The sequence below is a fragment of the Anthonomus grandis genome, chromosome 12 (genome assembly GCF_022605725.1).
Source record: "Anthonomus grandis grandis chromosome 12, icAntGran1.3, whole genome shotgun sequence".
Classification (NCBI taxonomy): domain Eukaryota; kingdom Metazoa; phylum Arthropoda; class Insecta; order Coleoptera; family Curculionidae; genus Anthonomus; species Anthonomus grandis.
The window spans coordinates 15749728-15767856 of NC_065557.1; the positions used below are offsets into that span (position 1 = coordinate 15749728).

Here is an 18129-nt window from a genome sequence, read left to right on the forward strand (position 1 = left end):
ATGTGTTGAGTGTAAGACAGACCGTCACTTATAAAACAATGCTATTTATTTATAAAATGTTACCACTAATTCCAAGTCATTTAGTAGAAAAAGTTTGTTAGTGACATTCATTAACACAATACAAGATCAAAAGATAATTTTTACATAGACAGGGTAAATACTGGTGCAGGTCAAAATAGTTGATATTTTAAAGGTTTAAAACAATACAATGAGTTTCCAAATTATGTAAAGAGCTGTAATAATATAAATAGCTTTAAAAGGGAATGTAAGCAACATATTAAAACTTTAATTGTTATCTAGTTAAACCAATGTATGAAATTGATTCTAGCCTAGTGCTAATAATAAATAATTTTTTTTTAGTATCTTATCATATTTTATGAAAAAATGCTTCATAGTTTAATAAGGAGGACTAATATAATTTTGCTCATATCATTCGACCAGAGATGTGACAAGCAAATAAACAGCCCATAGTTCCACGGCAATGCTAATTCTAGCCTTTTAATATTCTAAGTGAAAACCTTAATAGACGGCAATTCAGTTAGACTTATATGGGCTCCGGGACATACAGGTATTCCAGAAAATGAAAAAGCCGATGAACTAGCGAGAAAAAGCTCTACGGCAGGAGAGTCTCTTATCAATGATATAGTATAATGATAGAGAACCGAATCTCTATCATTATAGCACTTTTAGATCGGACCTACACTGGGAGTGCCAAGAAGCACACTCCGCAGTGAGATCAGGGTCCGAGTGAAAAAAAACATCAAGCTTACTGGACAGAAATGAGACAGCTGAAGAGAGAAAACTTGACCTCCTTTCATTTGGGAGGAACAAACTCAGAACACTTATAAGTATCAGAATGGGACACATGGCTGTTAAAGAACACCTAAACACAGAGAGAGACAAAAAAGATCAATTAAAAAGTATTATTAATTGGCTCGATCATAACAACATTGCACTCCAGTACACAGCTCTTACAAAATTATTATCGTTAGACTACGTCGCTTAACACACGGAACTTAGTCGACATAAACGCAAGCTTTTTCGGTTTCTTCCTCTTCTAACCAAGTGAGTTATAGATTAACTAGTATCAAGACCGATTCCTACTCTCTTTTTCCAATACAAACTCAAACTCAAACTCAAAAATGCTTTATTGTCAATATAAACATAGAAGTTGTAGACAAAGCCAATAGACTGTACATTAAAGAAATAAAAATGAGAAACTAATTTAAAATAAAATAAAATTATATAAAACTTTAAAAAATACTTAAATGCTAATCATTAAAAAATTCACCTATACTATAGTACGCTTTACTAGCAAGAAATATATTCGTCCTTGTACGTAGGCTTTTTTCAGTCTTAAATTGTCTTATTTCTAGTGGAAGTTTATTAAACAGCTTTCTACCTCCATATATGATAGAGCTACGGACAAGTTCAAAATGAGGAATGGGTAGCCTCAACAAATAATTTTGTCGCGTATTATAGTGGCTTCCTAAGTGGAGTTCCTGTTTATATTTTCTAAAAACTAAGCAAACTGTTTCCAAAATAGAAATACAACACAGGGTTAAAATATTATGACTTACAAAAAGCGGGCGACATGAGTCACGAGGCTTGGCCCCACATAGATATCTAATGGCCCTTTTCTGGAGTACAGACATTGAATTAAAAAGTGAATTTGAACATGAACCCTAAAAGCAAATTCCATATCGAAGGTGTGACTCGATAATCGCGAATTATGCAGATCTGGCGATGGAGAAATTAAGACTGGTGGCAATAACCCTTAGGGCGTAGCAGCCTGATGAGACTTTTCTACATACATTCACAATATGGTCTTCAAATTTAAGGAACTTGTCTATGGAAAGACCCAAAAACTTACTGAACGGTGGCATGGTGATGGCTTCATTATTCAAACATATATCATTTGTTTTACATTTAAAATTAAGGATATTTGTTTTAGAAAGATTAAATGTCAACAAATTTGCATCACACCAGTCTTTTATTTTTAACAAATCTGCACGTATATTGGCCTCCATTTGAAAAACATCAGAGTCGTGCCAGAGGATGGTGGTATCATCGGCAAACAATGTAAATTTGCCAGTTACCTGCAGTTGTGGCAGATCGTTCACATAAATGAGAAAAAGTAAAGGACCAAGTACTGATCCTTGCGGAACACCCACATTTATATTAAGTTCCTTAGAGATACCACCATTAAATTTGACAGCCTGGACACGATTTGATAAGTAGGAACGAAACCACTCAAGGGCAGTTCCTCTGAAACCATAGAGATCCAGTTTCATCAGCAGCACTCTGTGACTCACGCAGTCAAATGCCTTGGACAAGTCACAGAATACCGCTGCTGCAACTTTACCAACATTCAGTCGGTTGTACAGGTGCTCTAGAAAGCTAAAGATAGCATCATTTGTGCTCACAGACTCACGAAAGCCAAACTGCTGAAAACTCAATAGGCCAAACCTATTTAAAAATTAAACCAACCTCAGTTTAACGAGCCGTTCCACTTATCTTGGCTAAAGTAGGCAATAACGCTATAGGTCTAAAGTTAGAAGGACAGTCGCGATCGCCACCCTTGTAAAGAAGAACAATCATTGCTCTTTTTAAGCACTCTCGGAAAACTCTAGACATAGATGAAAAGTTAATTGACTCGGCCAAGACTAGCAAAGCAACAAGAGGTAAAGCATAAAATATTTTAAGAGAAAGCCCATCCCAACCTGATGAACTCTTATTCTTAATATTAACCATTAACTGTTTAAGCTCTTCTACACTTGTGGGGGCAAAAAAAGATTCGGCTACTACCACATTGCTGAGATAGCTCCTGGGATCTATTTTTGTGAGAGATTGGCTGCAAGGTTACTAGCAATATCACAGTAGAAGGAATTGAGGACATTGGAATCTAAGGTACTTGGAATAACCAAGACATTATTTTTGCCCCTTAGCTCATTTAAAATCTTCCAAGACTCTTTTGCTCTGTTGGAGGAATTATTTATCCTCCTTTGAAAGTAGGTCCACTTAGCCATTTTGATTGAGTTTCTGTAAATCTTGCGGTATCTGTTATAATAATTTAAAAATGTTGCATTGTTCATAGCGTATTTTCTAATGTAAAAAAGGGAGCGCATATTTTTTCCAGATACTCGTAAACCCTTAGTATACCAAGGTTTTCTATTTCGTTTCTTAATATTGACGACAGGAAAAGCAGTGTTAAAATTGTTTAATACTATTTGATGAAAGCTATGCAGTGGGTTAACAGTAGTCAATACATTAGTCCAACTTGACATATTGCAAAGCAAAGAGAATTTGCGGAAATTAGCTCTAGTATAAAGTCTATCGCGTCCAAACTTATTCTCATTAGCTGCACTATTAAGCTTTATTAATCCCACTATTGCCTCATGGTCAGACAGACCGGCATTGATTGTTGTACACTGATTTTCGTGTTGGTTAAAATTCGTACAGAAGTAATCTATCAGTGAGGAAGAAAATGCTGAAATCCGGGTTGGCTGTTCCACGTGCATCTTAAAATTAAATAAGTTTAACAGATTAAAAAGAATTCTATTTGATCCATTAGATTTGTCTAAAAAATTTACATTAAGATCGCCAGTCAGAATCAACATCCCATTAACCGAAATTTCACTTAAGAGGATCTCAAAAATCTAAATTACCAGATGGAGATTGATACAATCTTAAAATATACAAATTTAACTTACTGCTAAATACAATAGAAAACTCGCACACCTTTTCAATCAATAGATGATCAAATCTGTCAATAGTAATAAACACAAATTTAGTTAAAAAAGCTTTCTCTAACATAATAAGAGTACACACTATGTGTATATTGCTTGCGTGAAAATTTGGAAATTAGTACATAACCAGGAATATCAATAGGCTCGTCAGACCTCAATCAGTGTTAAACAAGAATTAACACACTAGGAAAGTTAACCGATTCTAAAAATAGTTCCAATTCGCTAACTTTTGAACGCACAGGTTGAATATTAAGAAATGCTAGGACAACTTGATTATGGTAGGAGTTTCTATTAAAAAAGAAGATCCAATAGACAAAATTCTTTTCTAGCAGAAATCGCCAAAGTACCTTTTGTATAAGACCAGCCTTTTACGCCTTCATTTGAAATTCAATATAATATAATTAGATTGCCAATGAGTCCTCGCAGCGATTGGACTATAATAAAAATTAGTAATTTGAACAATCACTGAATGTTTGTTATCACATGCAATATTCTTTCTATACCTCTATTATTTATGATTATAATATTAATTTTAATCACATAATTAAAAAAGCCCTGCTACCTTGTTGTTGTTTTACATATCTCACCGAAAAAAAAACTGTTATTTGCTAACAGAACTCATATTATGTAGCATCAATCCTTTTTTTTGCTTTAATTAACCAGTAAGAATTCTAGTATTGGAAGAATATTTTTCAACTTTTATTAGTAATTAAGTTACGAACGAAATTAGCCTCTAATTCCTTTACCAATAATTTAATTCTAATTTATTTTAAAATCCTCTTCATGTTAAAAATTCCTAAAAGAGCGAAACACAAAAAAGTCTATGGAGTTGACCACCTTTATAAGTCAGTTTTCAAATATGACGCAATATGAATGTTAAACAAAATAAAAATAAAATAAAAAAAGTATTTCTAAGCGAAATAGTAAATATTTAGTCCATTTATGCATTATACAAATCATAACCAAAATTTCTACATTGTTTTCGATGATTCTATTAATTCTAAAGCTATCGGCAATATACAAACTCGTGCCATCTTCTCAATCATTTATCTTTATAAGGGATCTACCAACATAAGAAACTACAAATTTTTACAACACGCAAAAGATATTCCAGACAAAATATATTTTCAATAACTGCATATAATTTAGGCCTAGTTCGTTTTTATGCAAACATGAATAAATCAATGAAGACTGAAACTTCTTCCAGGCATATGGAGTCACTGGTAGTCTCAAAAAATTAAAGAATGCCTTAAAAGGAAGTGGAAGGGTCCAGCAAAAGAATATTGAATTTGGTGAAAATATGTCACTATTTTCTTTAAGTACAAAGATCTTCATGATTCTAAATTTGTTTCTAAATCCTCGATAAAGTGCAAGTAGTACAATCCGTAAACTCTTTTTCCTCAGTACATCTGATGCAAAGTCGTCAGGAGAATCAAAGTTTTTTTATCTGGAGAGGCATTTGATCCCATTGTATCAAGACTTTGCCTAAGTCACGTTTTTTGGGCTAAATTATTATATAGTATGGGCATATAAGTGATTTTTGGTGAACCAAGGCACAATTGGATATTTTGATCCTGTTATATACAAAGTGACCGCGAAATAAGTGTACGCGCAGTACACTACGCAAGTAACGCTTAACCATAAATGGCCAAAAACGCTGCTAGAAAGTGCCAGTTTTAAAATTAAAATGGGTTGTGTAAGTAGCATCCAAATACATTCACCAATTTTTCCGAAACTTAAAAAAATATATATGTTACGAATAAATGGTTGTAATTTTGTTAGACAGTGTATGCAAACTGTCAGATAGGCAAGTTGGTCTAAACGTTTTATTTTTGGATAAGAAATTGGTGGTTAATCCTTGTCGACTCATTTTGCGTACACCCTGTATACACGGCCAGCAAATTATTTTCTTGAGTGCGGAAAATCTCATAAAAAGCGTCAACTTAAAGAGAGAACGACAAGTTTCCCGACTTCCCACTTGCGCTTAGTGCTGAGAGCGGAAATTCACCTACATTTAATTCGGGTCATACTATTTACAGGGTGTCCCAACTCTATTTACACACGATTTTTTCACCCGTGTATATGATATGAAAGAAAACTTAAAAAGATAAAAAGTGTTTGTTTGGAAATACTAATTTTGTTAACAGTATTGGTAAATGTATAGGATGTCTCGAAAACAAAGTTTTTATTGTCAAGTAAGTTTTCTTTAAATGGAACGCCCTGTATATTTTGCTTAAGTTTTTACTCCTTACTTAATTCTTTATAAAAAACGTATATTTGGCTCGATATTTCTGCAGATATTTGCATTCAAAACCGTATATATTAAAACCTTAAAATGGAGGAATGACACATTAAGTCAAAAAAGTTCTTAAATTAAAATAATTATTTTAACAAACAAACAATAAAAAAATACAAACAAGAAAGTTATAAGGCATAACGGCGTATCATCAAATGAAGTGGAATATTAAAAAATAGCAAGCCAATTGGTTTTATTTGTTTGGATTAGTATTCTTCTATCTTTAACAGTTTTTCTTGGTCTAACATAGTGATATGGATTACTTTCTTTAATTTGTAACATAGTTTGATTGTTGTATTGCTATAATAAGAGAGACTTGTGACATCAATCAGCTACCTAACTTAATGTACATTTAATACTACGTAAATAATTAAAAAAAAATTACACTATTTGTAAATTAATTTTTTCCAAACTTCATTACTTTTATAATAAAATTTCATCTGGACTATTTTTTTTTAACATACATTCTGGCATACTCAGCACGCCGAAACTATTTAACTTGAGAGCCAACTTTGCCCTAATGACCCCTTATTAGTTCGGGAATATACATAAACATGATTCCCTAGGCGGCCTACTGTTTATTAAACCCCATTAGGGTCGAATATATCTCAGTAGTGTCCTTTTTGGCTACAGAGTAGAAATTAACAGCGGCCGTGCTGGCAACTTCGGAAAGTAAATCGTCGTGACAAGATAAATTATGGACATCCCTCCAGGCAATGGTATTTCAGTAGCAAAATGCCCTGATTTATATCCATCCTCCTATTACTCGAATTCGTTTCCACTCTCTGTTTGTTAGGGTCATTATTTTTCTTTTGTAATTAATGTTTGACTAAATTTATAGGAAAAACAAAATTTATGTTGGATTTGTTTAACACGGGTTCACAAATATTATTTATCTCCAGTTGCAGCTTTAACTTAAAGTATTTACTTCTGACAGGCAAGAAGAGAATTTGAAAGTCAAAACAAAAAATTAAAATTAGAAATTTCTTTAAAGCGAAAAAAAAAACATTCACAAACCTAGATTAAAAAAAATATACCAGAAACATTTATTTTTTCAAGATTGGAAACATTTTAATATTAGTAGAACTTTAGTGGTTGTTTTCGGTATGTAAATCTCTTCAACAAACCATCCAATTTGGTTAGTTGGAATTGTAGGTATGGAGGACTTTCCTTTGAAAAAAAGGAGAACCAGAAGTACTAGTTCATTAGTAAGCTTAATTCAGGCTTCTCCAATCATAAATAAATAAAATAGTGTACCTACAATTCTAAAAATTGCTGGATTGATGTTAAGTATCTAATATTACGTTTGACAAAATAAATAATAAAAGTAATTCATTAAAAGCTGCTAACCAGAAATTTATATAATCATGCTATGTAATCGTTATACTAAAATCGAAATATATTTCTTTAATTAATAATATTGCAAAATTGTAGAAGAATACAAGTCAACGGTGGATAAATACTTGTTACCTTGGCAAAAGTTGACATAAACATTCATATAATAACTACTTTTTGTAAAATTGTAAAATCTAAACAGACTGATTTGCTTTTTTTGTGCAAAAAAAATCTTTTCTTATACTAACTTATACTTTGGGATGGTAAAAGAAATAAAAATTATTAGGAAAAAAGATTATGCCATTTTTAAAATATCTCCAATTTTTTGAATCTGAATAGCCATGTAGATTATTCAGATAAATTTTCTCAATCTATAAACTACTTGATAGGATCTTGAGGTTGAACCATAAGATTTCATTTATTCTGTAATTTTTTTTTATCAAAATAACCATCCACTTACCATTTTAAAATTTATATATATGCTTATAGCAGATTTAAGTTCTTAGGAGAACACACCATTGCCTTTCAAATGCTTACAATAATGGAATCGAAGAAACTACCAGCGAGTCATTATAATTAATAGGGCAAAACATTCGCTATAGTCTTTTGCTATATTTTTTAACTTTAGAGTACCTTAGACAGTATCAGTCACAAAGTAATCTTTCTTAGTCGCCGCTAACGAGTCTTGTCAGGTGTCAGACCCACAGACTGTAGATATATCAATCGGTAAATTTCTCAGGGTTCAATTGGGGATCCAATGCTATTTCTACTTTATATTAATGATCGTGGGGAAATCTCCGAATTAGAAGTGATTTCATTTTTACTGGTGATAACTTGTTTTATGGCATAAATTTGATTCTCTTTTTCTCTATTAGAATGCACTGATTGACTGGATTGCATAAATAATCTATTAAAACCGTATAACACTAAAAATATTATCTCTTTTAATTGGATTGAAAGAACTCGTCCATTATCTCAAAGAGACCTACGTAACTAGAGAAAAAATGAAAACTCCAAGTCTCAGTCTCAAAATGCCATTTTGAAAACGTCATTTTGAGATTGAGACTTGGAGTTTTCATTTTTTCTCTTTTAATTGGAGCCTAGAAAATGAAATCGAAGAAGAAAAAGATGGAGTAAGATGATTGGTATAAAATATTCAAAATAAAAATATAATAAAAATATTCAACTTGAGGAAATATCCAGGAAAACGTATCTAACAACTTCAAAATAAAATATCGAGTTTTAATACCTAGAAATGTAAATGTAAAATTATTTAATATCAAGAAGCAATAAATTCTGATGTCTGTGAAATTCAGGAATCTTAGAATTCAAAGTAGCATTATACGTAGCATTATTTACATGCCTATTTGAAATAGGTTGTGCCATAGTCGTAATTTACAGGGCCCTTCAAGAGTTAAACTGCTTGACAAGGGGTCGGATAATAGGCACACTTATACAGACTCCAAAACCCTAAGCGCGTATGGGGCCCGTCCTCTTGGGAATTTGACAAAAGGCTGATAAGAGATAAATCTGGACGTAACGAATTGAAGGTCGATTTCATAGGATTTCTATAATTAGGCCTATTTAACACTGATTTTTTACTATAATTAAATCTTTTGAGTAAAAGGGTTACGCTGAAAATTTGAGTTTGAAAAAGTTATCAAGCCAAAAAGTCAAAATATATGTTTGTTTAATATGGCGGTCTAATAAATTGATAAGGTACTTATCCTTTCTTACTCTTGATTTATAAGTTAATTTTTAAAAAACCTGTTAAGAACTTATAGAGGTAAGTAATGTATTTCTGTAACTAAGGTTAAAACGTATCAACTAACATTTTTCATAAAAGCCAAAGGCTTATGTAGCTGACGGTAATTTCTATATAAAGGAAGTTGAGGGAAGTTTTCCTCTAACACACCCAGAGGACCACCGTTAGCTCACAACTTCTGAGTCCCTTGTTTTCTACAATCGTTCAAGTTAAGTTCTCCCGAGGGATCTTAGCCACGGCGCGACATAAATAGTAATCGAGCCTTCGTGCTAAAGCTTAGTTATTTCAGGGTGAACTTTCGCTATATCAGCGAATTATTGGCTTCGGCATGTTTCAAATAAAATTACGCCTATTTAAAATATTAATATTTTACTAGGAATAAACGTCAAGAAAGGATTTTCTAAACTTAAGCCATAAAATATTTTAAAATTAGGTTTTAGGAATAAATAAAATAGACACTTCTATTAATATGTGCTACTTATTTGTGCATTTTGTTAGAATAAGCGAAAGCTATTGTTATGCCTGGCTCAAACGTTAGTTATGTATTTATTTACACGACCTGGTTTTTATTTTTAACTGGTTAAAAATTTTTGTTATTTATTTATATGGTATAAGACTTAAGATTCCTAAACTAAACTTTTTAACGAATTTTAATTCACTTTTAAGCATAGGTACCTATTTCTAGTTTTTGTAAATAACATGGTGTTTTTGGGCTTTTTCACTCTCATTCTATATTCTTTTTTTATTTTTGTTTCTTTTTTCGGCTCTTCTTGACAAACTTTTTGCCAATAAATGACCTAAGTTGAGAAAATATGAGATAAAATTAGAAAATCCTATTATACGTGACTATTAAATTTTCTATAACAGTGCTGTTTTTAATAAGAATGATGGCAGTAGTATATATTCATAAAACTATTGAAATATTCATAAAAATATTGACAACATAAATCAGTAAAATACATGAATACATGAAGTATCTTCCTTAATATTCCAATATATTGTCAACGAATCTAGACAACAATCGATCATATAATTATTAAAGACTACAATCTTACTAGACGCCATAAAATTAATTCTTTTATTTTGAGAACGTAAATAATCGATCGCTACACAATTCTACTATTTTAAACACAAAACATGAAGCAAATATAACCGAAAAGATTTAAAATGTTAAAATCGAAAAGATAAATTCAGTAAAACTACTATAAGACCTTGCGAAAAATGATCTGATATTTTGAGAGAACAGGATACAGATAAAATGAATAAAAGGAAAAAGGACTGGATAATAGCAGAAACTGTATAATTGATAAAAGAAAGAGTCAAGCAACATAAATATGCATTAAAATATCGGGGGATAATATACAAACTAAAATGACTGCAAAGACTTAAGAAATAAAAATAAATAGAATAGCAACAAAAAAATATCTATTATAAAGAAAATTTATTCAAATCAAGAAGTAATCCAAAAAAAAAGCGCGAAAAATAATACAAGAAGCAACAAATGATAATAAAACAAAAGCATCTGGCATTCAGAAAATCGAAAGAAAGTGGTATTCATTCCAAGGACACAGATATCACCTGATAAGCACTTTTAAATTGAAAGTGGATAGCATTGTACCTCCTTTAACAATGTTAATAAATAAAATTTTTGTACAGTGTAGATTCCCGAAAATGTTTAAAACAACTTTAGGTACTCTAAATTTTTAAACAGGACACCTCTTCCGACACAACACAGACCTATAGACCTATATCACTTATAAGTAATGTGGTAAAGGTTGTAAAAAGGAACCTTTTAGGAGGGAGTTTCAACAATTGTTTCGATGTATCGAGATATGAGCTTTATTCAATCGGCAATAAATTTGTGTCGGAAGCCACTCGCTATATTCCTGGATCTGGCAAAAACTTTTGATACGGTGCCTCATGATAGACTATTAAAAAAATAGAATGGCATCAGGTATGTGTCATCGAATCTTATTAAGGACTATTTAACAATAGTCAACAATAGTGAACCCTCTAACCTCTCCAAAGAATGAAAAGTAATACGCCAAGATTCTACTGCATATTGACGAGAGACCAGAGCAATCTAAAAATATGTGTTTCATTATCTCATTTTCAGGAATGCATGGCCTACATAATGGACTCCTGCTTAATTTCATTTTAAAAAGTTTATAATGTGTTTGATAGTAACATGGTAAGAATCCTGTCAGTCATCAATCGTAGTGTTCAATCAGGCTTAGTTTCCTATTAATCAGAGACAATTTGCGGATTACCTTCAGTTTACCCGGATAGCTGAGAAGCTTCTTAGATAAATAGCAGCCTTAAGTATCATCTCACCTCGTGTGAGAGTATTCTTTGATATTCCCCAGACCCACGAAGGGCTCCAGTCCTAATGGTTAAAGAGTAAGGCCCTCTTGGCAAGGAAGTCATCCGCCCGATTTTTCTTGCTATGATTGTGCCCCTTGATGCAGCTGACTCCCACTGTATTTTTAGAAGAAGCTTCCATGATGGTGCGTTGGCTGTGTTGCACCAGTTTTGACGTGAGGCGCGGTCTTGACAATGCAAGAAATGTCTGCAGTATGTGTATCGGATAATCATCGATTTGTCATCGATTAGGTGTTTTGCCGCCAGGGTTATGCCTTATATTTCGGTTTCAAAAACACTTGGCATAGTAGGTACCTAAGGCGAGGCATCGTGTTACATTGGAGGTCTTTGGAATATATGCCTCAGCTGTCACAAATTATCCGAATAGATATTAGTAATACCCGCCAGCCGATTGGAACCAATGCCCTTTAGGTTGATTGTATAGGATTTGTTTAACGCAGAAATCGGCGAGGCAAGCCGGTCAACCTAAGTCTCCAGTAAAGGAAGTGAGTTTTTTGCTTCTTGATAGAGGTGAGCTCTTTGCAGGCCTATCCCTACACTTAAACTTATGATTTTATAAAAATTTTATTAACTTTGTACATTTACTATAACGGTTTGCAACACCTTGTATAAATTCTACCTAGCAAACTTTGCTTTTCAAATAACAAAGATGGTCATTAAGTTAATATATAAATTTATGCATTATGGTAATTTGGAAAAACTTTTATAATTTATTTAATATTTTAAGAAGCATTTATGTGTAACTTGTTAATGTTTTGCTGTAATCTCTTATAATATGGTAATGTATTTTGTGAATATTTCTTGTTTAATTTCTAAAACCCTGACCTATGTATCAAGTAGGAAATGTATGGTTCTTTCAGAAATTATCTACTACGTAAATAGAAAAAATTATAATTCGAAGACTTTATTTAATACGAGGACAAAAAAGTTCCAATTTAACACTTCTTCAGTCTGTCTACTAAACTTCCGAAAAAATAGATTTCCCACTAATTCACATTTGGAGCCATAATCAAATTTTAAATTACCCGCTATTCTGACATCACAAACCCACTTTCACTTCCGGTTAGTACTACTTTTTGACATTAAGAGGGCGTAACAGTTAATCGATGTTCAGTGTTCTATTGGCTCTTATGCGAGTTTCCTATCTAAGAACAGTAAGAAGTATTAATCTATGACCTTCGACAAGAGAATTGCCAACTTAGTAAGTAGTCCTTGGAAGTGTATTGTCTTTTTTAGATATCCATATTGGGATTCTGACCCTCGAGCGGAAGCCGATTGGAGGTTTTAAATCACCACCGGCAGGCAAGTTAATCCTGCATTAATTGCCACTTTGAGAGAATTTTTAGAAAGGGCATGTGGCAGGTAGTCGTTCAAACATTACTAGGTAAATTAATGAACCATTATTAATTTGTTTCATATTTAAAGTACTGAATTGGGTAAATTAATTGTATGATTTGTCGAGTTGTTTTTTTTTTATAGGTGTTTTAAAATTTTTTTTTAAGATAGGACTTTCTTTTTTATTGAACCATATTAGTAAATTACAGTTCTAATTGTTCAATCTTATTTATCTGTATGCTCGTGGAATTTTTCAATGGATAATATTCAGCCGCATTTCAATGGAATGAGAAATTTCTTTCTCAACAAAAAAACATAAAACAGGAAATCTTCTTCTTGAATGTTCTAGAATGTGCAGCACGTGCTCGGCACACTATGGCATATTTTCTATATACGTTTATGCTAGATCCTTAATAACTAATTAAAGCCAAGATAAATTAAATTTAATAAAATAGTAACAGTCGATTTTTTAAAGATTCTTCATTTAGTTTTTTTTTTTAATATCCCACGTTAATTAACTTATAATTTAGATGATTCTTTTATCAAAGTTTTAACGACTGCTAACCACTTGGTTTTCTTTTTCCAGCCAGCTAATCAGCATCAGCGCCGAATTAAGGGTGTGCTTTGAGGAAAGCGGACAAGGGGTAAAATTTGTTTATTTTTTGTTATTCATTTTCAATTTTTTTAAAACAACTTATGATATATTTGTATGTACAAAACTCGCGGACGTATCATGGTATGACGAGTTTCGATAGAGTGTTGGGTTCATTATACCCCTCTGATGATTTTTTAACTCTTATAGTCAGAATTGATTACCTGCAAATCTTTTTCTTACTGTTTTGTTTTTTTTTTAAATTCAATTTAAACATAAGTAAATATGTTTCTAAAAAAGTACCCCCTTATAAAAGCAAGCAACTTCTAATATTTTAAATGTAACATTTCATTTATTTGTTAACTAAAATCATTAATGAATTTTTTTAGTGATTTAATTAAATATGTGTAATATAATTGTTACCTCTTTGAATACATTTATATACGTTTAAATCGTAATAAATAGTACTTATATATCTATAATTGACTGTTATTTGTCTTAGACTCATTATACTCAGCTAAGCCTAACTAATGAGTGAATATATGTATATACAGGTTGGTTGGTTATATATACATATCTATAAGAGATATCTAATAATTAGTACAAGGGTGATTCTAACAAGAATTATACCGGATGATTTTTGAAGGATGTTCTGGTTTTGATATACGGTTTATTATTTTGAAATTTGGAAAACCAGTGACGCTCAATTTTTTTCAAATGGTGTTAAATTATTCTTAAATATTATAGAATTTCAAAAGGATTAGATGATAAAATGATATCCATTTTTAGAGCATTTATCTCATTAAACAAATAATTTTGCTCTACGTGAGCGTCCTCCTGTATCTTCTTTCTATGATCTGTTAATAGTTGTTCTAGCATGTACCTCATTGTTTGATCAACGATTTTCAAAAAGAAATATCTATTGTCTGTCAAATGTACTGTTGGGGCTCTTTTATCAGAAAATCGAAATATAAAATTATATATACAGGGTGTTTCAGAACTATGGGATCAAACTCCTAGGGGTTGTTCAGTGCAACAGTAGAATCTATTTGAGTATAGGAATCCATGTCCGGAAATGTGCCACTACGCCACTACGGCCCTAAGATGTGTTTAAATTTCGAAAAAATATTAATTACCTAAATAAGATCTGACGCATTTATTTTTACCTTTTGTATATGATACCATCACAACAATTATTGTTTAAAATGTCTTCCTCCAACCTCAATACACCGATTTAAACGCTGCACATGATTTCGGCGGACTACACTAAAAACTGGATCCTTGTTTTGAATGATTTCAAATGCTGCTGTTATTCGTCATTCTGTACATTCTGTTATTCGTCATTTCGTACATCTGTATTTGATGGTTCATCGGCAACTCGCTGAAGCACCTCTTCTTCAAATTCGACCGTTCTTACGGTTCGAGCAACACTAGTATCATGCATCTTGGTCTTAAACATGCCTGTCTCAGCGAGCCGCCAATGAACCGCAATAAACTTTTTGTATCCAGGATGCTGTCGTTTGGGATAACGTTCATGATACAACCGCGATGCTGCTCGTGCATTGCAGTTTGTTGCTCCGTATCCCAAATGCATATCCGCTAATTCTTGATTGGTAAAGCTTTCCATTAGCAATAAATGTTTAAAAATTGTAAGCTATAAAATTTTTAAACATGACACTGAGAATTGACATTGATAAGCGTTGATTTTAAACAATTGTTGTTATGGTATCATGTACAAAAGGTAAAAATAAATGCAGCAGATCCTATTTAGGTAATTAATGTTTTTTATAAATTTTAACGCGTCTTAGGGCCGTAGTGGCGTAGTGACGCATTTTTTGATATGGGTTCCTATACTCAACTGGATTCTTCTGTTGCACTAAACAACCCACAGAAGTTTGATCCCATAGTTCTAAAATACCCTGTATAGGGTGCGCCTGATTAAGTCGGCACTATTGATATCTCTGTTATTATTTAAGATACAGGTTCGGTTAAATTAGCCAACAACTTAGTATGATCTTGTCTAGTGATTAAAATAGAGAAAACAGAAAAAAAAATTATCATCGCGTTTTTGAGAAATATTTGCATATTATCTGTTTACTTATTCCCCTAATATGTGTTTAAAGTTCATCAATGGTTCTGTATTTTTTCATCCTTTATGTAACCCCAAAAATAAGAGTCAAGAGGGGTTAGGTCGGGTGACCTAGGTGGCCAACGAATCAGGCCACGTGTCCCAATCTATTTATCGTTAAATGGCTATTAAGTAATATTCTTACATCACTTAGTTGATGGAAAGGCGCTCTATCCTATTGGAAATAAATTTGTTGCTGTTCCTTCAAGTTAACAAAAAATCATCAAATAACCTTCCAGGGCTTTAGATATTATGAGGTCAACATACTCATATCTCTTTCCGGTCAAAGTGCCATCACAACACACAGGTTTCGTGAGGCTTTTTATTAATTTTGAGGATTTGTGGGATCAATAGGAACTAGATTTTCTTGCGACCAATACGGTTAAAGATACTTATGTTTGAAAAATTACCTTCGTCGCGAACCAGTTGCAAAAAGCAAGTCTTCTTTTAGTATTGCTAGCCAACAATGTTTGTACTGGTCGATATACTTATATGGCACAAATTTCAGTTTCTTTACGACCCGCCATATTGTTAGTAAGCTCACACCGTAAGCTCTTGCTAAATCCTGGTTTATTTTGTTTCGCAAATTTCTTATATAAGCGTTCCCATAGCGGAAGAATCTATTTTTAATAAAGGGGTAATTAATATTATACCAAGCCTTTCTTTGTGATGGTTTCTTCAAATATGGCAAAACAGTTGAGTTTTTCATATGAGCTTCAAAATATGCCAAACTAAAAATCTCAACATCCTACTTTACTATAAATTGGTTCCTTCTTATAGTTCTTTTAAACACGTTTTCGTTACTTCTAAATTTTCCGTTGAGAATTAAGAAGTATCTTTGGTTTGGCAAATTACGGGTCTGCAATCTCTGGCGATACTTTTCTAACGTTCTGTCACTATTTTTTGGCATCGAAGGTAACATTCTAACATATCTCATTTTTTAATATTCGTAAAAGGAATTTTCCTAAATTAGATCAAAAATCCTACTAGTTTGCTAATTTACCCGAGCCTGTATCTTAAATATTAATACAAATACCAATAAGGCCGATTAAGTTAAAAGCACCCTGTTTTACCTATCACTATTCACCCTTACTGTTCACCCATAACTTTGAGGAAATTTTCATTAAAATATTTAGAACCATTCTAGATGAATTTATTGATATTTCATATCTTTGTATTTTATGGTCAAATATTGCCAGAGAATCTACAAATATATTTGTCAAGAATTTTATAATAAATTCAAAATTATCTGGGTATTTGCATTTTACTATTCAACTAATAACAAAATCTTCGAGTCTATAAACAACTTTGGAGAAAATTATAGTTTATTGAAAAATTACGTGTTACTATTGATTGCTTTATGGTCTAAAACCACACGTGTTTGGTGCAAATTGCTATCGATTTGCAACTGATATTATTAAATAGGACCAGTTAAACTTTTAAGCAAATGTCAACATTTGAGGGAGATTAATAAAAACTTTAGAAATATCAAATAAAGCTTAGGCTATTCCAGCTTAAACACTTAAGACTATTTTTTTAAATTTTATCTTTCATCAACAAAAAATATATAAAAACCAGATAAAAATTGCGCATACATATAATAAATTTTCTTAAAAAGAAAAAAAAAGGCCTATCAAAAGGTTTTTCTTGTAAATTGGTCCTTAATCAACGAGTGGGTTAGTTCAGTTTGCAAAGTGCTAATTTATCACGTAACTCCCCAGGCAAAACATTTAGCAAAACAAGGCGAAATAATAAAGCATATTTGTCTTAATATCTGGCGAAATTGGGGTGCTTTATGTTTTTATTCGCTCACATCTTTAACCTTATTTTCAGGTTTATCGTTGCTTAAATGTAGACAATTAGATTATTAATAATTAGATTTTATTCATGTTTTTTTTAATAATTTTCTCAACTGCTTACTTTGAAACAACGAAGTTAAATAAGCTTTTTAATTAACGTTTGTTAGCATTTAGGAAAACGGAACAAGTTTTAAAGAAAAGCAGTATTTTCGAGTAGAAACAAAAAGGATTAAGAGGAGTTTTATTTAACAAAACTTTTCGTTGTTATGTTTTATATTTTAAATAGGTATAAATAAGGAAAAAAGTGACTTACTGAGGCCCTTTGCAGATTTAACATCTACTTCAGTGATAAAATTATTAAAGTACTTACGAATAATTATAGCAATTCCACATCCACAGTTGATTATATGGCGACCCACCAACCAAACTTTCTGGCGGTCTTCGTTTCTGTCCAGAGGGCCCAGCACCTGTTCCACGTTGTCTGTAGGAAATTGCTGACATGCCAGTATTTCCAGAATCTCCTCTTCTTGAACATTCTCGTTGGAAATAAGATACCCCTGCTTCGAGGAAGTCTACTTCTTCTGTTATGGGTGAAATAGTTGGCTCTTCACTGTAAGGATAAATTGCATTATAATATATTTTAAGATTAATAACTTTTTTCTATAATTTCTATCACAATAATTCATGAACGGAAAATATAATTTATGAATATATTAAAAAGAACTGGATACCTTAACGAACATCATGT

General features: G+C 32.0%; 1 protein-coding gene across 2 annotated transcripts in view; it reads right to left on the reverse strand.

Moving 5' to 3' along the window:
- The window catches only part of LOC126742764 (C3 and PZP-like alpha-2-macroglobulin domain-containing protein 8), a 334454-nt gene that overhangs the window by 50730 nt on the left and 265595 nt on the right, over window positions 1-18129 (reverse strand). For both annotated transcript variants that reach the window (XM_050449553.1, XM_050449554.1), the window contains exon 12: window positions 17752-17991. In XM_050449553.1, the coding sequence (XP_050305510.1) occupies window positions 17752-17991 (240 nt within the window). The remainder of the gene's footprint in view (window positions 1-17751; window positions 17992-18129) is intronic.